Source organism: Geospiza fortis, unplaced genomic scaffold (genome assembly GCF_000277835.1).
Source record: "Geospiza fortis unplaced genomic scaffold, GeoFor_1.0 scaffold16, whole genome shotgun sequence".
Taxonomy (NCBI): Eukaryota; Metazoa; Chordata; class Aves; order Passeriformes; family Thraupidae; genus Geospiza; species Geospiza fortis.
The window spans coordinates 13,827,316-13,849,483 of record NW_005054302.1 but is presented as its reverse complement, the minus strand read 5'-3'; the positions used below and the strand labels follow the sequence as shown (position 1 = coordinate 13,849,483).

The 22,168-nt window shown below is 37.2% G+C and overlaps 1 protein-coding gene across 3 annotated transcripts in view; it reads left to right on the top strand.

Moving 5' to 3' along the window:
• DLG2 (discs large MAGUK scaffold protein 2) overlaps positions 1-22,168 on the top strand; it is a 911,187-nt gene that overhangs the window by 599,303 nt on the left and 289,716 nt on the right. For all 3 annotated transcript variants that reach the window (XM_031066024.1, XM_031066022.1, XM_031066023.1), the window contains one exon: positions 18,540-18,676. In XM_031066024.1, the coding sequence (XP_030921884.1) occupies positions 18,540-18,676 (137 nt within the window). The remainder of the gene's footprint in view (positions 1-18,539; positions 18,677-22,168) is intronic.

The window sequence follows — 22,168 nt, the reverse complement described above, 5'->3', positions numbered from 1 at the left end:
TAGAAAGGTAGGCTTGGATGCCAACAAACTGGAGATTTTGTTTCAAGAAAAATAAGGTTTGGTTGGTTGTTTTTTGTTTTCAGTGGAGAAAGAAAATAAGTCCACCATCGTTTTTTATTACAATTGCATTTAAATGGCAGAAGACAGTGCTATGGAATCATGTCACATCAGACCAAATTCAACCATCTTTGGAGCTAAGCAGATCATTGACATTTCAATTGACAGAATTTTCTGTGCTTGTTCTTTCTGAATTAGGTAGGAATTGTGTATTATTATCCAGTTGCCATGATTTCATCAACTCTGAGTAGAGACATCAAAGGGTATGGTGTTCCAGTGTGACCTTGTTTTGTTATCATTCTGTCATGAGATTTTGGCCTTCTTGCTGTGGTCAAAGGTACTCTGAGGCTTTTGCTGCAAATCAAGAGCTTGTTAGTATGACCTACTAGCTTCCCCTGATACTGTTGTTGTCACCTTCACAGGTTTAACTCTATAAACTTTTTTTCTGAAAATTTGAGAGAAGGAAGATGTAGGGCTTGGGTTTGTGGTTTGGTTTTTTTTGGGGCTGTTTTTTTTGGGTGTTTTTTTTTTTTTTTTTTTGGCTGGGTTTTTTAATTGCTTCCTTTAGAAACAGGGCTTATTAATTTCTGTGCTCAGCTGTTGGGTAAGTGATAGAGACGGATGCATCTCCAGCTTTTGTTCATATGGCATCCTTCTGGGTGACAGTAAAGCAGACCATTTAAAAATTCTGTACTTGGTTTATCCTGTCCTTGTGGAAATGCTTCAAAGGAACTTGCTTTCTAAATGGATTTCCCAGTTGCATAATGATCTCCAATGCGCTGCTGAAAAGTTTATTGGAACATCTTTTGTCTTGGGCTTGTATGAAAAACTGTGATGTGTGTGCTTTGGGAATTTACTTGACATTGTGTCCTTTTACTCTCTGCAATTTTTAAAAATCCCAAAGACTAAGTGCCTTTTTTGGTTTTGGTGTTTTTTGGGGTTTTTTTGTCTATGCCAAGTGTAAGGAAAATTCCCCATGGATCTTGGCCAGCTTCTTTTTCAGTTCCAAGGTTTTCTCCTGACTAAATGTAATACAGTAAGTCTCGTAATTTTGTCATTATAGCATGCCTTTGTACTCCTTTTTTCCTCTAGGTTGTAAATTTCTGGGTCAGAAAATAGTTTCATCATTTCCCTCCCCATTCTAACGTGCTGTGTAAGAGTTAAAAGGGGAGCTAGAGAAGATCCCTTTCATTATGTTTGCCATTGCTATTTTCATCAGGAGGACAGGAGGTGCAGCAGACAGGGTAGTGAGTGTTAATTGTCTCATCAGTATTTCCAGATGCATGATAAATCAAAAGGTAGGGAAGGACAGTGTGGCATCATTTGCTAAACTACTGGGCTGAGTGTGGAAAAAACCTTTCTGTAGACAGGAGGCCAACATCATTTTTCCTGTTTCTTAGTGGAGTAGCGAAGATTTCCTAGGGAGTGGCAGTTTTCCTCTACCTATCTTATCCTTGTTTTAAATTCTTCAGGTAAATTTTAGAGAATGATTTTTATGCTTGATCTTTCACCGCTTTAATAATAATTTTCAACAGTTATATGACAGCTATTTCTGGAGCCTGATTGACATCCTGATGCAACAGAAAATGGGGATTAGCCTGTTATGTTGAATGTGTTTGTTGACACAATGTATTTCATTTCACCTGGGTAGTCTGAAAATCCTTATGTTTCCTTCTTTGGAGACGTTCATCCTTTTCTGAATATAAAGCCTAATGTGCATATTAGTCACGTGAAACTACAGAACAGTTTTCATCCTTTATTGTTAAGCTAATTATCTGTGTAGCAAGATCTGTCTTCCTGGTAGTTTTTAGATGTCCAGATCTTTGTCAAGACATCTGCTGTCTGGAAAACAACACACATCAGCAAAATATTGTATTGCCATGGAGAGCACCTTTGAAAGAATAATTAGTATTTAATTAAATTTTTATGGCATGAGAAGCTGTAGCTCTTCTTTTTTGTCTCTTCATTTTTCTTGTCTGTTTTTGCCCCGTAATCGAAAGCATGGGCAGACAGTATTCTAAGTCTTTGGAGAACGGCATCACAGATTCTAATAATGGTGGAGAGACAAAGCTGACTGCAGCTTTAGAGATTCAAGTGATGTGGTAAATAAAATATCACAATGAAGCCTATTTTAAAAATATTTTAGATTGTCAATATTATTCTTTTGTTTGCACTGGTTGGAAAAAAAAAGGAAATAGTTACATTAAGGCATCTCTGAACATCTGAAGGGAATAGCTGTCTTAGAAGTCAAACACCCAAGTGATTAATTGCATTAGTTGTTCATCTGGCTATTTCCAGTCCTTTCTGGACTACTCTAGTCCTTTCTGCAGGTCTGTCATCCTCATTTTGCTCTCAATATTCCAAATTCTAGATGAAATTTCAGTTATCCTTCATAAAAACAAAGTAAATAGTACATTAGTTAAATAGGAATTTCCCTATAGTATTTTATCTTTGACTTGCCATTTATTATTTTAGAACATTTGTCCAACAGCTTTGAAGAACTGCTTTTCCTTCATCAGTTAGGGGGGTTTTGTTTGTTTGTTTTGTGTCTCTAAACATGATGTTAGAATTCCTAGAAATCACAGCTATTTTTTGGAGTGCAAGTGGAAGACCCTTTGCTGTTTGCCATGGAACACCCTGTTGGTGCAGATGGTCATTCTTTGCAATTGGGCTGTCATAAGATATGAGACCAGGAAATCTAGGCTCTGGGACTCCAGAGCAAAAATGTTCTGGTTCTGCCTGTATCACATCAGTGATGTGTACAAAGGGCAGCTGAATTTTACATGCAATGAAGGGTCCTCTGTTGCAGACACAGTGAGATTCGTACAGAAATAAAGTAGAGCCTTGCTGTGTCAAACTCTTGTGCTCCCTGACATGTAGGCAGCCGCTCTTCAATTCTTCTTTTGAACTGGCAGTAAAACCATTGATTTATGACAGTGTCACTTGTTCTTCTGATCTTGCCGAGACTCACTTAAGATTTTTTTCATTCAGAAATTCCGCTACTTGGTCCAATTTCAAGTTGACACATTTTTATCAACATTAAGCTTTTTATGTGCTTGGTAGATGAAAAAATTGCTGTGGCCTCTTCCAGTGCAGATTTTGGCTGTTGTTGAATAAGAAAGGCAAGGAGATAGCTTAATGCTTATATCTTTAGTGGCTAATTTTGGAGAAAAATGCAACTCTGAAAGCTTGAAAAAGCAAATAATATCTGTGGAGGAAATCTCTGTGAAACCATAAACACTAGGGACTATATCCAAAATATTCCAAGAGCACAAAGCTCTGTGTTCATTAACTGGGATGTTGGCTTCTGAATTTTGAGTAATAGCTTATATGAACAAATAACAAACTGGCTCTTGGATTCTTAAAAAAAAACCAAAACCGTGCTATCATTATTTTTTGATAGGAAGAAACAGTTGCAAAGCAAGATCTTGGAGCTTTGTGACATGTAAAAAAGGGTATAATGACACAGAAACTCTTTAGGATATGATAAAAGATACATTGTATAAGCTAAAAGAACAATAGCCCCAAGATATGCTTGACATGTTTATTTTGGAAAGTGATATTTGCAAATAAGGATACGATAAACTTTTCTTTCTCAAAACTGTGTTTTGGTTTTTGTTTGTTGTGTTTCTTATGCAAAACAATTTGTAGGTTGTCTTATGAAATTAATACAATGGCATATTATTCACTCCAACAGAGAGAACTGAAATAAGGAACCAAAATCACAGCAAATAATTTAGTTAAATTGTTTATTGTGGGCATATTTACATTTTATATACTGTAATTGAAAAATAAACTCAATGTAAATGGTAGGCCAGGGGTAAATCTCATCCGCAGTCTGATGTTTAGGTCAGATGTGTCTCATTTCTAATTTCAAATTATTATCAAATGTCGTAACCTAAATTTCTGAAAGTTACTTTTAAATTACACTGTTAAATACTACTAGAGCAAACCAGACCCACGCTGCAATGCAGTATTGTAATTTTAGAGATGCATTTGGCAGTTACAGAGAGATGTTGTGATCATAGGTGCTTTCAAGACAAGATGTGACAAGTGCTTACCTTTTTTGCTGGCATCAGTTTTCACAGAAAGGTCATGTCTTATAAGGTTGCTATCATGATCAAAATCAGCAACAAAGGGACAAGATCTCAGCCTCAAACGAAGAAGCAATAGGTCTTACAGCACTTAGAGAAGCTAGATACTCACACACTCACAGGTCCTGATGGTCTTGATGACAGACCCGCAGAATTTATGTGATGAAATCTGAGTGCTGCCAACAGTCCGGCTTGAGCACCCGTGGGGAGAAGGTGAACTGAAAAACGGGAAAGATGAAGCAGAAAAATGCATCCTTATTGAAGGGAACAAGAGGAGCTGAGGGACTGTGAAGCCATCAGTGTATTTTTAGAATCTCAGGAGAGTATTTGAAAAAGTAGGAAATCTCTTTATAAGCATCTAGAAAAAGGTTGAAGAGTAATGATAACCAGAAGAGACCATATTTCTCTTCTGCAACATTTCCTCTTTTTTCTCAGATGACTCCATGTGCTGGGAGGGTTCAACACTGAAAATGGTCTGAGAAAGCAAAGATGTAATTGAGCAGGGTCAACTGCAAGGTGCTTTTAGTAGAAATAACCACATATCCGCTAAATAATGCTTACATAGGACTGTAAGAAAATAATGTGGAAAAGTAGCTAGAACTTTGTTAGCTGTAACATCTTGTCTCTAACACATCCTGCTGTGATGAAGCATTCAAATAACGTATTTGGTTTTATAAATTGAGGTATGGTTTACAAAGACATAGGAGCATTCCTTTCATCTTTTACAGGTAAAGCTTTGAGCTCTGTACTTCAAGAAGGGTGTATGCCAGTTGGAGAGATTCCAGGGGAAAGCTGTAAAAATGATCAGAGATTTAGAAAGCCTGTCCTACAATGAATAAATGAGTGATCTGAAGCCATTTATCTGAAATACAAAAGACTAAGTGGGAGGTAGGGGGCAGTTTATCAGCACCTGATAACAATCTTGCCTTGCAGCGCATCTTTGAAGAGTGAGATTGCTCTCTGTGCTCCCTAGGGAGGGTGTGAAACAAAATTTAATAGATAAATAATAAACAAGATTTGTACTAGATGTAGAAGTGAGGATTGTGATTACCAGGGAGGACATCAGGTCTGTAGCATGGGAAATACGTGGCTGTGCCAGACAACCATTTGTTAGACACAGTGCAACTGTAGTTGCTTCTACCTCAGGTTGAGAAGAATAATGATCCATTGAGTTTCTTCCTGTCCCAAGATTCATAAGAAAATTTTCTCATTTCACTATACTTTGAAGACACAGAGTAGTCATGGGGCTATTTAAGTCCTCCATCAGCAGAAATGAAGAGGGTATCTTCCAGACAAAAAACCACATCCTTTGCCTGTCCTCAACAGTAATTTTATATTTTTCATTTCCATATTTTTTTGCTTTAGGAAGGATAAAACATTTTAGAAAAAACTTCTGTGTATGAGAAAATATTAATGAATATTAGAACAGATAATCTGGTATCTTAATCTGCATTTCTCTGTCTTTTCAAATTTTCTGTTGCTCAAGATGGGATCATGCTTTAGGAACAATTTGATCTTGTGGGTGGCTGGTTCTTCACCAAAGGGTGTTTTCACAGCATGTTTCAGTATTTAGAGACTGGTAAAAACTCCTTTGTTTTGGACTGTGCCAAGTCTTTTAATGCTATGTCTTGACTTCATATAAACAGTTTTGTTCATATAACAGTTTTGTCTTTATACCTAAAATCAGTCTTGTACACTTTGGGTGAGTCTCACTGGTATGAATCTTTTCATCCAAATAGCTGCCTAAATTTTCCAAATGGGGCCCAGAAATGGCCTGTGAATAAATAAAGATATTAGTACATTCATTCTTTCCCCCAGGGTTTCATTTTTCATTGGAAATGATGCACATATAGTTCCCAGAGACTGACCCTGGCTCTGGCATTGCAGGAAAGTTCAGTGTTTATTATTAGTTGAAATAGCTGATAGAAAGGCCACGTTAATATTCCTCCTAGCTAGAACCCCTCAAGGGACTCACAGCAGGGTCTTGTGTTATGCTATATCTCATTAAGAGGGAAACTCTTACTCACAGAAAATCTGTAGTGTTTTCTCAGGCTTGAGCAACCATATTTTTTAAGTGTTACTCTGCATTTCAACTCTGCTAAGCAAAAGTTCCTAGAAAATCTTTAATGGTCTAGGACCAGTCTGAAAAAAAAAATCTGTAATTCTGTTTCAAATGTGAGTTCACATTCTCTTTCTAGTTAGAATGTAATTCCCTTTGCAAATATTTGACATAATTTCTGAGAAGTCATAGACTCATACAATGATTAAAGAATAGTTTGGGTTGGAAGGGAGCTGTAAAGCTCATCTACACCCAGCCTTCTTGCAACGATCAAGGACATCTTCAACTAGACCAGCTTTCTCAGACCTCCATCGAACACACCCCCATCCTTGACGGGGCATCATCCAAGGTGGGGCATCCACAGCTTCTCTGGGCAACCTGCGCCTCACCACCCTTACAGTAAAGTTTCTTCTCAATATCTAATCCAAATCTACTGTTTCAGTTTAAAGCTGTTACCCCCTGGCCTGTCACTAGAGGTCCTGTCCTCATCTTTCTTAGAAAGGCACAAGTGTCTGACTTTACTCATTTTACTCTGTGAGAGTATAGGGTACTTCTCACTGGCAAATAAAACATTTTTGCTTCACTTTGCTTCCTAGAGTGCTGCAAGACAGCATCATCAACAAACTGCACCAAGGGAACAAACTGCAGTTTCAGAGAGACAAAAAGAACCAAAGCAAAGTGCAATGACTCATGAATCCATTTTCAGAGTGTCTTTGCCTTATTACTTCTGTTGAATAAGCACCATCTCTTTTCCTTCTCTCTATCATTTATATACCTGTTCAACTTTTAATATCATGGCTCCATAAATTGCCTTGCATAAAAAAGCAAAATTACATGTACATTTGTGCCTTGATTTCTCTCTGTGTTTTTAAGAAGGAAGTAACTGAATGGATGACAGATTGATTGTTTACGGGTTGATTGCAAATAGATAAGAGTCTGCAAGATGAACTTTGATTTCATTTTGTATTTTCAAGCTTCAACATAATTGACAGAGAGCTTCTAAGTAAAGTATTTCTGCTCAGCTTTGCAACAGGGATGAGAAGATAAATGTTAAATTTCCCTCATCAGATGGAGGACAAATAAAAGAAGCTGATGAGTCTGTCCTTGACAGGTATGGTTTTTAAACAGATCCAAAACTGACAGACTGCTCCTTCTGTCTCCATTTTATTGGTGACAAATTATTAAATATTTGTCTCAAAGAGCCATTCAACTTAGCAGAGAACCAGCTATACTCATTTAAAGGTATATCACCTAATGTTTTACAAAGTAAATAGTATTTCTCCCTGAATTGGAATAATTTTCTCCCGTGTCAAGTCTGTAGATTTCGAAAATGAATCTATATCAGAAAAAAAAAAAGGCAGGAAAAGCACAGATTTGCGTAGTACAAAGACTTAAAAAATTTAATGTCTCATCAAAAAGTGAGAACTACTTTAAGGCAGATCTTGATGTGCTCATCTACAGGAACATGATTTTCATTTGCATTATTAGGAGATTAAATACCTTGTTCTACTGTCAGTAATTACAGTAATTTGTGCAGAAAATGGCATAGGTACTATTTGTTAATGACTGGCAAACTGTGATCGACTGTCAGCATGAATTTGGTTCCTACACCTGAAACAGCTGGTGTATTTTGTGCATGGAAAGTGAACCATGTTTCAGGGTTTGAACCCCAGTTAATATAGAATGTGAAAACAATAGGGATCTTCTCAGTGCAGTTGATCCAGGTGTCTGTAACTGCCTGTCTCTTGGCACTGCAGAGGAGTCATGCCCTGTTACATTTTCCCTTTGCCCAAACATTATGCATCCAAATTTATGTAGCATCAGGAATTAAATAAGGTCAAGTGAACTTTAAGAGCATGAACAGTGGGTGAAAAGAGAAAAAAAAGCTCCAAGATTTTGTTGAATTGTCTGTGGAAGAGAGGAGACAGCCAGGGAAAGGGGACTTCTCTTGGTTTTATACCAGTGAGATCAACATCTGCCGTGCTGATCCCATCTCCATATACTTGTCTTCAAAATGAAAACCTTAGAGAGCCAGTTGATTATTGGTTACAAATTAATGGAAAATGGCATTTTTAACAGAAGATGCAGTTAAAATAAATGTGGCTATAAGGGCATATTTATGGTAATGAGGCTAATTGCCTTAAAAACTTGGAAAAAAAAAGGGTCAGTAGAGATAATTTGATTTCCCCCTTCCTTCAACCTGTATTCATTAACTATACTCTAGATTAGACATTCTCACAATGCATGCAAAGGTGGTTAAATGCAACATTCTCAAGCCTTGTGCTTCTCTTGAAAGGGTGGGTTAAAGGTTTCATATTTGATTCTCTAGCCAGAAAAAGAGGTTCATAATACCAGTGTATCTTTCAAAATGAAAAATTGCAGAAGTATTGAATAAACATTATTATTACTACACTGTTTTCTTCCACTGTAGATCTGACTTAGCTCTCAAGAGCCTTACAAGCCTTTGATTGTTAACTTCTCTTTCTCTCTCTTAAGCTTAGGAGAGCAATTTTATTCTTCCTTTTCCTCCCAGTAGGACTTGTGCTGTAAAGGTATATTTTTATTGACTCTTTTTCAGGTGCATTACTAGCCTAAACAGCCATTTCTGTCCTACTCTCTTCAGCTACTTGCTGCTATCCCTGTATCTTTCCTTCTTCCCACATCCTTCAAGTTGAGTTTGCAGGGCAGCTGTGATGACCTTGCAGTGCTCTCCACAGGAGTCCCAGATCTATAATGAGGGTCCAGGTACAAAAGTGTGGTGCCAGCAAAGGGGGCGTGTGAACCCAACACTGCCAGCTCTTACTGCTGCCATCTCTGTGGATGATGGTCAATATGCACCTGGTCTGTGATTCAGGTTAATTTGACTTGGTTTTCATGCCATTTTCAATTTGCCATTTGCTATGACATTTTCACAGCTAACAAAGAAGGCAGAGAGCACGTCAGAGTTGTCTCTTTCAGCATTAGTGAGTTTTTAGGTCAGCATATGACAATTTTAAAAATGCACCATGCAACATTCCACCTGGCTTTTTTGCTGCTTATTAGGACAACTGGCTGCTTAAAATCATGAAATGGTTTGGGCTGTAAGGGACCCTAAAAATGACTGCATTCTTTCCTACTTACCATGTCCAGTGACACTTTCCACCAGACCAGGTTGCTGAAAGCCCCATCCAGCCTAGCTTTGAACACTTTCCTGGGATGTCTTTTTCATCTCTAGTCTTCTATAGCCCAGCTGATTTTTGCCCAAGTGAATGAAAGAGCAGGGGTGAGGATGGGATTAAAAATCCCAAAACAAAACCAAAAACCTCTTGCCAAGAAGAAATGGCAATGTAATGTAGAATAAAAAGTATGAGAAAAAAATGTGTTGCCTTTAGCAGTCCCTTCATATCACATTGAGCCATACAGGTCGCTGATGCTGTGTTTAACATTATTTCCTGCAAGATATAAATGATCCTGTCACCAGGCAGCCAGCCAGATGATGTCTAGCCTGATCAAAAATTCTGGTTTTTAGTGCCTCTGGGTCTGAGGATTATTTGTCCTTGTGGGTGCACCAAAAGTATACAAAAAGCTTCCTGCATGCAGAAGAGGTGACCATTCATTCAGTTCAGTTGTAGGCATATGGAGATGTGAGAAGAAAAGGGCATGTAAAAACTTCAGATATAAGCAGCTAATCCTGTTCCTAAGTGGCAGATCTTGGGTTTTTTCTGTTTCAAAACACTAATCTTCACTTTTTAAAAAAACCTAATTTGACTGGTCTTAACATGAAATGTTTAGACTTGGTGTATCATGTGTTTATTTCCAAAAGAATCAAAGCCCTTGCTGTAATTCTTGGAGTGTCAGTATATGTCAAAAATGAAATAATTTTCTTTTTCTTGCACTTTCACTGGTAAAATTTTGACAGTGTGGTTTAATGTGATTTTCAGTGAACTAGAATCCTCATTAATGCTTTGAAAGTCAGATTATTGTGAATAATTAGGAAAATTCCCTGATCTTTTCAAGTTAAATTATAAAGTATTCTTAAGAATTACTGTTATGCAATTAGGCCATTTCTCGTCTATGCTTTCTGGGAATTTTATTCCTAATTAATTTGAATAATTGTAAAAATATATAATAAACACAAGTTCAAATGAGGCTCTAACTGTATTTTTCTAACTTACTATTTCCTTTCTTTTCTGCTATATCTGTGGAAAATATATCTTTAGGGATAAATATATGCAAGCAAAAAATTAATGGAAAAACATCAAACTGCAAAACAATAGAAAAGAAGGGATCGTTTTCATTTGCTTGTTAGAGAACCTTTTTTACAAATTCCTACAAATAGCAGTGTAATTTAATATATGTTTTCAAGGCTTTATGAAAGATTATAGAAAGATTAGCTTTACTATTACGGTAATGTAAATCAATGCTTTATCTACTATACCTACAGCATGATTGTTTTTAAACATGCACTCATTGCCTTGGAGCTTTATTAACATTTGCATCATAATCTCAATTTCCCATAATTTCCTTTCTGGCTGGCAGTGTAAAGGATTTCTTTTAAGCCAAGGAGTGGATTGCTGTCTCCTGAGAGCAGATTTCTCTTGTTCTTTCATATTTTAACCTAATAAATTTGGCTGTAATGTTTGATTTTGATGCCCTAAAAATGAAAACATAGTTGGAAATTTGTTGAAGTTTTTATATTTTCTTATGAGGCTACAGCTGAGTAACTCAGCAAGAAAATCCCTGAAATATCCAGATGATTTTTTTCCATATTCTTGACTCTCTTGCATTTCTGACTTTTATGGGTCTCAGATGACATTGATGAACTCTGTGTCCAAAGAGAAGATGTAATACTTTGCATTCCCCTGCCCACAGCAGAAGAGCAAGCTCAGAAAATGCCATGGTGGGAAGGGGTTCTCCAGGACATCAGCAGGAAGCTGTTTTGGAACAGATGTAAGGAACTGTAGTTAGCAGCATGGTAGCCAAATTTTAAAAATTACATATGCTGAAAGCCTGCTTAGATATTCTCAATCAAAGGTATGGAAATCAGCCTGCTATCCCTCCATCACCAGATATCAGCTACCACCACAGTCTTGCCTCTGAGTTTTTGCTGGCTGCTATTTTTCCAAGCCTTCAGTCCTTCAGAGGACTTTGTGATAGTATGAATGTACATATGCAGCAGGGTCTTGAAGCCATTTTAATCTCAGTGAGATCAATATCTCTGTTTTCATCAAGAATCAAGGACAAACCTCTGCACATTCTTGCACTAGACTGTGCAGCAAGTTTGTGTTACTATAATGTTTAAATGTCAATGATCTTTGTTCTTTTTATTAAATCAAGAATAGTAAAAATTAAAACTAACTATACTATTGTAGTTTACTTTAAAAATTTGAATTCGCAGAGCTAAAAAATCATGCAGATAAAGGCAAGTAAGATGAAGAATTTTACTGTTTAATTTCTGTTAAAACCTCAACCAAAACCTGTCTTCATATGTAAAAGTATCAGTGATCATTTGCAAGAAAAGAATTCTCCTTGCCTGCTATATGATCCCAGCTGCCATCCAGCCATAGCCTCTTTGTGAGCACACTGGCCACACTCGGTGGGAGTGCTGTGTGTGCTGCTCAGTTTGATCCTCAGCAGAGGCTGTACTGAAACTGCATCCCTGTTGCTTCAATAGCGTGGAGAGGTGAGGCACTGGGAGCCAGAGTGTAGGGATTAATGAAAATAATAGCTATAAAAATGGCTGTGGGCAAGAACAAAGGAAATGTGTAAAAACAGTTGGATAAATACCTGAAGGCACAAATATATAATGCCGCACAGTGTAAGGGGAACAATAATTTTCACTTTGTGTAAGGTGCTTTTGGACAATATTCTTCTTACCTAGTGGCACTGTACATAATTTTTATTCTATCTGACATCAACTGGGAAATAACCTGAAACACTAGATATTCCTGAAAGAAAATGTCAAAACAATAAGGAAGATGCTTGAAGTTTTTAACCCAAGGCCATTAGAAAGAAACACCAGATAACAACATGCTGTGTTACATGTGTAGGGACTTCAGCTTTCTCTGTGGTCTAGGCTATTATCCAATTGTTAGTTACAAAAAGAGCCCTCTGAAGTGATCTAGGAGCAGGGTCTGAAACAAGAATTAACAATTGGAATGAAATTAGACAGCTTTTAAATATGTTATGAATATTAGTAAAATTTTTATGAATCATACTGTATTTTAGATTGACTTTTTCATCCACAGACCAAAATGTAGTCAATAAGTCCTTCTGGCATAAGATGTCACATGCATCAGGCATAAGAATTGTTATAAGAACTCACTCAAATAAATTGATATTTGACTCTACTGCTACAACATGAAGGAGATGAGATAAAGTGACTTCATATACTTGGGATTAATAGTTTCTCAAGAACTGTTTCATAGGATGACAAAGAAAGAGCTCTGTAGAGGAAGATTGGTCCCTCTTTGTAACATTGTATAATCCTTGTGACACAAACTTTAATTTTTATTTTTTCATGTATTTTATTTTTGTATGGACCAAATAAAAAAGGACTCTGCTGTCAATAATGAACAATAGCCATAACTCACAGCTATAACAAGCATATTAATTGTCCACAGCTGTGAGGTGTTATTGTAAATACATGCTCTATGTGTCCTCCGGGAAAGCTGAAACTGGCAACAGGAGGCTTGAGTAAAGGGCATGGGGAGACATTCCCTGGTACTCCTTTGTTTATAATTAATATTTTTATAGTTTGTTTACTCATATAAACTGGACATAACAGTGATACCTGTCAAAACAAGTCAATCATTATATCAGTCAAAGCATTTTATATTACCCATGTTCCTTTCCTCCCTGAAAGTGGATATTGATTAATTAGAAACCTGGATTGGGCATCATTGTTCCAGGTTTGACAGTTTTAACAAGCTAAATCTTTTGTAGCTGTGTTGTAGAAATGGCTGGTCCTTGGAAAGGCAGGAGCTGCCCCAGCTTGGGCTCCTCATTGCTATGGCCAGTTATTTGCAGGAGCATGGTTGATGTGTCGTATGCCGCAGGGCAGCCAGGCTTGCAGTGTCAGGGAAGGGCCTCAGTGGGGCAGCTTGTTGGGGGTCTTTTCTGGTGGTACTTTCTGTTTTGCTGCATGAAACAGTTTCTTAAAATCTGAATGCACACAGTGCTCTGGAGTAAATCAGGTTTTTTCACACCTTTAGGAAATAAGTATGGCCAAAAGCAATGAGAGAATGTATAGGGAGGGGCGGTGACATTTATTCACAAAATCTCTAAATAAGCTAACCATTTATGATCTTCCTTTCAGGTATTTCATTCACTCTCTGTTTCATCCACATCCCCCAGGGTGCATGTGCTGAGGTGGTCTGGCTCAGTTGTGTGTGACACAAAGGACATGGGACATCAAACCCTTACCACATCTCTTGGCATTTTCTTGATTGACAACCGTGAACTGACAGATTTTTGGATCAATTATTTATACCCTCTAGGAGTCTACTGTTATTATGGGTGGTCCTTTATATTGAACGCTCCTTTCTTCAGTCTCTTAGCCACAAGGTGGCTGCTCATCTGCTGATTTTTTTCATTTAGTAAACACACATTTTTATTGATATGATCTGCTTCCCTCTTAGGCTTACAGGCAAGAGAATGGCAGATGTCACATGCTGCAGTCTTGCTGCCAACATCCCACTGTCATGGTACAGGGTCTTCTGCTGGCAAGACACCTGTTCAAAGGTCTTACAGAGTCCAGACATTCTGTCCAGGCTTGACAGAAATGGCTCATTTTGATTTTTATTGCTTGAGATGCTCTGTGCTGTCAGTACATATGATTTCTCTAACCTTTGGTGTTTCTTCTAGTATTTACATTCCTATTTCCATTCATATTTCATTTGTTAATATGATAATATTTCTGTTGAAGGTCCTTTGCCTGTTGTGGTTTCACTAAGTCTATGCTCACAGATCAGTTATGAGGTAAGGTGTACTGTGGTATAGCTAGGAATTAGGAATTACCTGTTCTAGGTCTCTAAAGCACACTGTTTTGGTTAACTACCTGAAAATCAAGCATTTCTTAACTATATTTTAGGGTTATATCTTAAATGCTGCTATCTTTGGATTCCCCTTATTGGGAGCTGTGAAACTCATGTTGGATTTCTGTTTTAAAATCCTCGCTCTGTTTGCTGATTTAAAATAAGCTTGGTTCTCTGTGTAGGATAGTAGCAAAATGCAACATCCATTTTTGGCATTCTGACTGAGTTTCTTTAACTTCACTTCTTATTAGAAAGCTGACATGACATAGCTGCAGTTGATCTTTTAGGCTCCCTCTCTAGTTACTGCAAAGTGGTATGCCTGCAGTGTCATTAACCCACTGTGTCTTTAACAGAGGTTTTATTATTTTTAATTATTATTATCTATTTTTATTAGTCCAGTTTGCTGGACTAATTATATGGGGAGCCTCCAAGCCTACTTTTACTAGAAAAATAGTTGGAACGTACTGTTTTACTAATGTAGTGATATATTTAAAACATGTGTCTGGTATGGCAAATAATGCAAAATCGATGTAAGTAGCCAAATATTTTAACATGTTCTTGCCAATAATCCCAGGAAAAGATATTACTAAATATCTTTGACTTATTAATAGTAGCATTTTTTTTCTGCAGTTTCCAGTTTTGATGGAGTAGCTTTTTTCCCTGTCCCTTTTCCTCTTTCCGATACCAGAAACGTCTGCTGTTTCATGGGATTATTACACATTATTATTCATAGGATCAGTGATCAGCATTTGTGGAACCCAAAGGCAGATGAATTTTACAAACACAAATCCAGTAGAAATGGAAGGGAAATTAGGTTTGATTCAACTTTCCTAGTTTACACATTGAGTCAACCTTATAAGGGCCTATCCTCTTCAATGATTTTGAACAAAACTGAGTTTGACTTGGATGTGCACCAGTATTAAATCCACTTCTCACTTTTTTCCATCCTGAAGTAGTCTCTTCTTCACTGAACCACAGAAACATGGAATGGTTTGGGTTGGAAGGGATCTTTAAGTTCCAAACCTGTTACTCATTAGCATTAGATCCGGTTTCTCAAGGCCCCATTCAACCTGGCTTTGAACCATCTCCAAGGGTGGGGCATCCTCAACTTTTCAGGACGGCCTGTGCCAGTGCCTCACCACCATCATCATAAAACATTTCTTCCTCAACTTCATTCTGAATTTATCCTCCATCTAATTCCTGTTGTGAGGAATTTGAGCACTCTCTCCAAAATCAGCTGTTTCTGTGAAGCAGATTGCGCATCAGCCAAAGAGGAAGTGATCAACTTCTGATCTGTGTTTGATAGAAATGTTTTCATAACCAAAGGAATCAACAAGAACAAGGTTCTGCAATCAAATATGCTGTTTTATGAAAAATACCATTAGAAAACATACCTTATTCCATTGTTTGAATGATTCTCTGCTTTTAAAACAGAGTAAGAATCTGATGTAACACTAACCTGATGTAGTGAGCAATCAGAGATGCACACCAGGGTTGAGCAAATCTTTCTGAAGTGTTTAAACAGAAGCCTTCAGTCTAAATGAGCTCAGATTGTGAACTTTCATAGCACTGATCTTCCCACTCACCTCTTCCCACATCCAGACCTCAACCTTTCAGAAACCAAAAGTATGATTCACCTCATCTCTTTCAGATGTCTTGTTGAGATGAGATGAATCATACTTTAAAAGCTCTTAATGAATTTTCATTTATCGTACAGTTAGTATAAATGATAACCATAGTTGTCTGATGTCAGTTGGCCATATGAATCCTACCCAAAAGTTTTTGTGTATTATACTTTCCATGTGCCCTAGCAATTAGCAGAAGTAATTTAAATAAAATTAAATGGGGCATTGTTCCATTCCCTGTTCCTTCCAAGAAGAAATCTTTTAAAGAAAGCAAGTATGATTAAGCAATGAAATTAAATCATTATTGATTGACATGGAAAATTTTTCTCTTCCTCAGTTTTCTTTCCTACCCACTCTCCTTTTGCTCCCCCACCATATTACCCCATCTTGTTCTGCTCTTCTAAACCTTTCTGTAATCACTGTGGATTATTTGGATGCCCAAAGTTAGACCTTGCTTACAAATGCAATGTAGCCCCCACATTGTATCACAGCTAAATTTTACGTAGATTGTAGTAGAAAAATTTACTCATTCCACTATTTTAAGCTTCAGTTTTGTAATGGGAGCAGCCTATGTTGATGCTCTTTTTTTTTACGTTTTCTTATATCCATTGTGTTACAACCATGGAAATAGCAAGCCAAGCCCCCACTCAGCACTGCAGAAAATGCAGGTGATTGTCTTGGCTATCACTTGCTTGTGTTGCAGCAGGACCAGGCTGAATTAGGACTCACTTTGAGCAAAGTGCAGACCAGCTGTGTGTGCAGAAATGGCCCTTTACATGTGTACAGTGTCAGTAAAGGGGAGAGGAGGAGATGAAGTGCACCCCAACCTGTTCTTCCCATGGTCCTGCCCTAGGTGAGCAGTGGGGCTGAAGAAAGCCCTCTGGCTGAGATCTAGCCCACTCATTTGCTCCCACCAGCATTCTGGAATATTCTCAGATCTTTACTGCTAGAAGCCTATATAGGTGGGGTTTAGATCAAATTGATTATAATTATGTCACCTAGAAATATTATTCAGTCATTGTTCCTTGTCCATTACTAGCATTTAAAAAAAATCCATTCTTAATGTTTTATTAGAATATCTTTTCTCTTCTTTGTTAGCAGTCCCATGAAAAAATCCTTCCCTGCTGAAAAAATCGTAATCTTTTTATCCATGTACAGACAGTAGCACATAAATAAGAGTGATTGCCAGCTTTAGCTGGAAATTCAATAAAGCTTTCTTTTAATTACCCTATCCTTCTGAATTAACTTCATGTGTATTGTTAATAATCAATTAATTAAGTACTGTTTCAATTGGAGATATAAATTCAAAGGTGTCTTTTTGTAATTTACTGGCGTGGCACATTCCATTAAGTAGTCTATCATAGTACCTGACCTCACATATTTTTGAAGCTAAAATAATGATCAAATGAAAATAATGTGGTAAAAAAAAATAAAATATTTAATTCACTCCCCTTATCTCTGTACTCATACAGTTGCTAAAAATGTTGTGTGCATTAAATATACACTGTCCCTTAATTTTTATTGCCCAAGCAGTGTTGCTTTTGAGTTTGTGATGAAATGCTGAATTTCAGGCAACTCACTTTTTAATACTGCATTTTACTGTTCAGGCTACAACAATTATCAACATGTTTCCTTTAGGAATGAGTGAACAGCATAGATTTCATAGATAAAACCAGTGATTACTCTCTAAATAGATATAACTGTTTTTCTGTACAGCTAAAAGAGAAATCCCTAGCTGGAGCAGTAATCTAAGCAGGGTATTGTCAGGAACAGCTTCTCTGTTCAGATGGAAGTTCCCATTAGCTGCATAATCTCTGAAAAATTAGCTGTATGAAGTTAATTTTTATGGAAATCAAGCACAGTAATTTCTGTCTTTTCTTTGATTGAGAGGTAAAAATGTTCCTAAAAATTAAAGCAATGGTTTGCTTGTATGCACAATGTGTCAAAGGGTAAGAAATATAGGAAAAGGAGACAAGGTCTTTTTTTCTTCCCCCAACATCTATTTATTTTGCCTTACTTTAATCATATCAGCATGTATCATTGACATTGTTACAAAGTTTGGGTCTTTGAGTGTTTATCTAGGAATTTCACAGATCACTGAATAGAAGTTATATATGTACAAAGGACTGTTGCTTTCTTTATGTGTCCATAGCCACAGATTTGTGTCCTAAGGAAAAAGCGCACACTTTAAATCAAACATCTACACCTTTTCTCTTCTATTTTCACTGATCCTTCACTGTGGTACTACATGAACTTGCAAACCCTGTGCTAGACATCTCAAGTATTTTTCAAATTGTGTGGACAATCAGAACACCTTTCATTTTGTTCTGATAGATGGTGATGTATTTTATAGCAATATTTAACAAACTCCAAGTTTCAGTGTTTTAATGCTGATCATGGAAAGCTGAGCCGTAACTTCTCGATGTAGGCTGCACTGGACCCCAGTGCAGAGGGTGTATAGAATCATCACTGGTTCAATTATTTTTGTCTCTAACTTTCTGTAATTGTAAATGGCAAAGAATTTCCTTGCTTTAGTTCTGTCCCTGACCTTTCAGGAAAGTGAAAGAGTATATTATTTGTATTTCCGAAAAAAAAATGCTCAAAGTTTACACTGTATATGCTACTCTTCCACTTCTCTTTAGTGTTCTGTGTTGTATTGCTAATGTTTTGTTTGCAATATCTTTTTCAGGTCTAGGATTCAGTATTGCAGGAGGGGTGGGAAACCAACACATCCCTGGGGACAACAGCATTTATGTCACTAAGATTATTGATGGGGGAGCTGCACAAAAAGATGGGAGATTGCAGGTTGGAGATAGACTTCTTATGGTAAGTATGACAAATTTTAATTCCATTTATTTAGCTGAAAATTGTTTCATATAAGGACTTTCATTCACCATACATCTTTCTGGAGGTAACCAAAATGACTGCTATCATAATTGTATTTCCATCATCTTCATTTTCCCCATTTTAAAAATATTTTTCTAATATTGAAGTAAAAAAACCCATTCCTCTGGAAAGCTAACATTTTATGAAGGCAGTGTATTATATTACTTTGACAAACCTTTTACAGAGAAGAGAATAAATGTCTTATGCACGTAAGGAACAAGTCAAAATGGACCATAAAACTTAAAAGATTTTAGACAAAGTGTTTGTTAAGGTAGTACTGATTCTACTGTTTATTGTGCACAAATTGAAAGCTGTCAAAACATGCCAGTAAATGACTCCCATGTAGCAACTGTCAGTGGACTACTACTTATATTTCAGTACCTGTAGGAATGCTTTACTTATCTGTTCCGTATTGATGTTAAAAAACATCCCAAACATTTTCCAAATTTTCCCTAGTACTGGTTCATTGTTTCTTATCAATAATGCTTTCCCACTCACAGAGTTTGTTTAATTCAAGACAGAGGGGGAAATCCTGACCCTGGTGAATCAGCACAAGTTAATCTATGTCAAGTTGTATTCATGTCAATGTATTTGCATAGATCTCAGCAGGTAGAGAAATATTTTTTTTAATAAGTGCAATGAAAAGAAAGAACAAACTAGTACTGCGTTAGCCCTGTTCTGTGATGTGATATTTCAGCAGTCGACCTTTATTGCTGCCTGTGAAGCTGGGCCTAATTGAGGTTTTCTTTATTTGGCTAGGGACATTGTGTTCCAGTCACATATGAAGATGGGCATTAATTTTATGACAGAGTACTAAACAGAACTGGAAAGACACTTGGTTGCTGGGTTGGTGACTCTTTGTCTTTTTTAATTAACCCAAATGGGTAGATAAAACAGTTTAAGGATCAACTGGTGTTAGCAAAATCAGAGCAAAATGAAACTAGAACTCAAAATTTCTTTGGCATTTTGTCTTTGCATAATCTCAGCATAGTCAAATTCAAGTAATTGTTGGATGATGAAGTTTTGGCTTATTTTGGTACAGAAATGTATATTTTTATTTGCCAAATTTGCACTTTAGTTATTTTGCAACTTGTTGCAAATCTGCTTCTGTTCGGCTGTTTTTGTTGCTTTTTGTTCTGATGAGAATTCCTTGCAGTTTTTGTGTTATCTGCAATTTTTTGTTACTTTACTCTTAATTTTTTTCCAATTCACATGAGGTAGTAAATATCTTACATAAAAGGAAATCATATAGATGCAAACCCCCCACATTCACCCTCTCCAATGTAATTTCATTAGAATTAATTTAAATAGAAATATTTTCTATACCACTGTGCTTAAATTCATTCTTTTCAGATTTTTACATGAGTAGTTTATTAAGCATCTCAGCCTTCAAGCTGTGATTCACTGCAGTCAGATATAGATGTTTCTCCATTGTGACAATTGTGATAATTTTATACTTCTGAAAATGAGCAGAGGTCATTTGCATTACGTTTGATGTCTTTGTTCTTCTTTCCTTTCAGTCTGGACTGTTTTGCTTTACTAAGTGTTGTCTCCTTTTATCACTGCATGTAAAATGAGCAAAAAAATAATCATTCGAAGTATTGCTCTCCTCTAGTTATGTACTTCCAGACCAAGCTTTTCACTGTTGCACGGGAAAATACTAGTCAGCTTACTCTTTGTGTACTGTAATCATCACATATTTGGAGATTCGTTTACAAGATCAAAACTGTTTCTAAAATTCATGCAGATTGCAGCCATGTTTCTTGGTTCTCTCCAACTAGACAACCTGATTTGTTTTTATCTTCTGTACCTTCAGTATTTTTCTATCATAATTTGTGAATTATTTGTCAGTTCATGGCATTAACTTCATGTTCCTTTATGAATATTGAGTGAAAAAATTAATTACTTTCTTTTGGCAGTGTTTCAACAGAGTATTACCCTTGTCATCTATATGGTCCTACTTCAGCTTCACTGATTTCTTGATTATTTGTTTGAACAGTTCCTCTTTTTTGTTTTTTCCTTCTCAGTAATGCATCCTTTCTTGATCTTTGGTTTTTCCCATCATTCTCTACAGCATTTAAAAGAATTTGTCATCCTTCTGGAATTCTCAGCTGCTGCTGGGGAGCTTTTTTAATTTTCATATCTGTGTTGTGATAATTTTGTGTGAAATGCTTTCAGATCCCAAAGAAAGTGCAAATCAAATTAATATAAATTTAAGAGGTGATGAAAGTGTAGAAGCAAAATAAAAACTAGTATTGAAATGTAAGACAAGAATGGGCCACCTGAGCATTTTGCACCTTGATGACCCTACTGTTATTAAATGCAGATTGCATATAGTGTGTTAGGCCTTTATGAAGATGTATTATGTAAATAAAACATTGTGGTTATTGTGAAATCTGTACAAGGGCATGTTATACAGTTGTGTTTTTGTGGCACTTAAGACTTACTAACCTGAGCACTTGCACAGGACAATGCTCCATTGTACATTAATCTTGAGGTACCTGTTTGGAAAAGTACTGGTGAAAGCATGAGTGTTGAAACCAAAAACTGAATGGTTTTTCTAGGTATATATGAAAGGAAAAGACCAGAGCTCTTCTCTGAAGACTTACAGCTAGGAGAAAAATACTCCCTCACTGTGTTTGGGTGGTAAGGCCTCCTTCTGCTGGTGGTAATGCCAGCAGTGAGAATCCCACTGCAGTGGGTGTCTCAGCTTCTGTCTGCAGTGGAAAGGTGCAAAAGTAAAGCACGTACAGAGCATCACAGATCACCATGGTAATTCAGGGTCAGCTATAGGACCAGACAGGGTTTCTCAGGGATTTATCCAGTTGCATCTCAAAAAATCTCCAAGGATGGAGGTTGCAGGGCCTTTCTAGGAAATTTGTTCTACAGCTCAGCTGTCCTCCTGAGGAAAAGACTTCTGATAACCTGTTTGGCTCTCTCTTGCTTCAATATCTGCCTGCTGTCGCTCATCCTGTTACCACATGTGACTCTGAAAAGCTTAGCTTTGCCTTGATGATCTTCCTGTAAGCACTGGGGGTCTGTTAATAGCTGTCTTCAGAGGAGCCCCTTCTCCAGGCTGAAAATGCCAAGATCCCTCATTTTCTCCTCAGCCGGTCAGTGCTCCATCCCCAGCCATCTCAGTAGCATAGCTCTCAACTTGCCTCCTTCTGTTATCTTTCCTGTAGTGCAGGAGCCAAAACTGAACAGAGTTTCCAGGTTCAGGCTAATGAGTGTGAACTATTGGGGAATAGTCCTTTTCTCATTCTCCAGCCTCTGCTCCTGCTTATCCAGCCCAGGATGCTGTTGACCTCTTTGATGCCGGGACACACAGCTGGCTCATGCCCAGCTTGCCATCCATCAGGAGCCCCAAGCACTTTTCCATAGAGATGCTGCCAGGCTGTCAGTGCCTAGCCTGTGCTATTGATGGGAGTT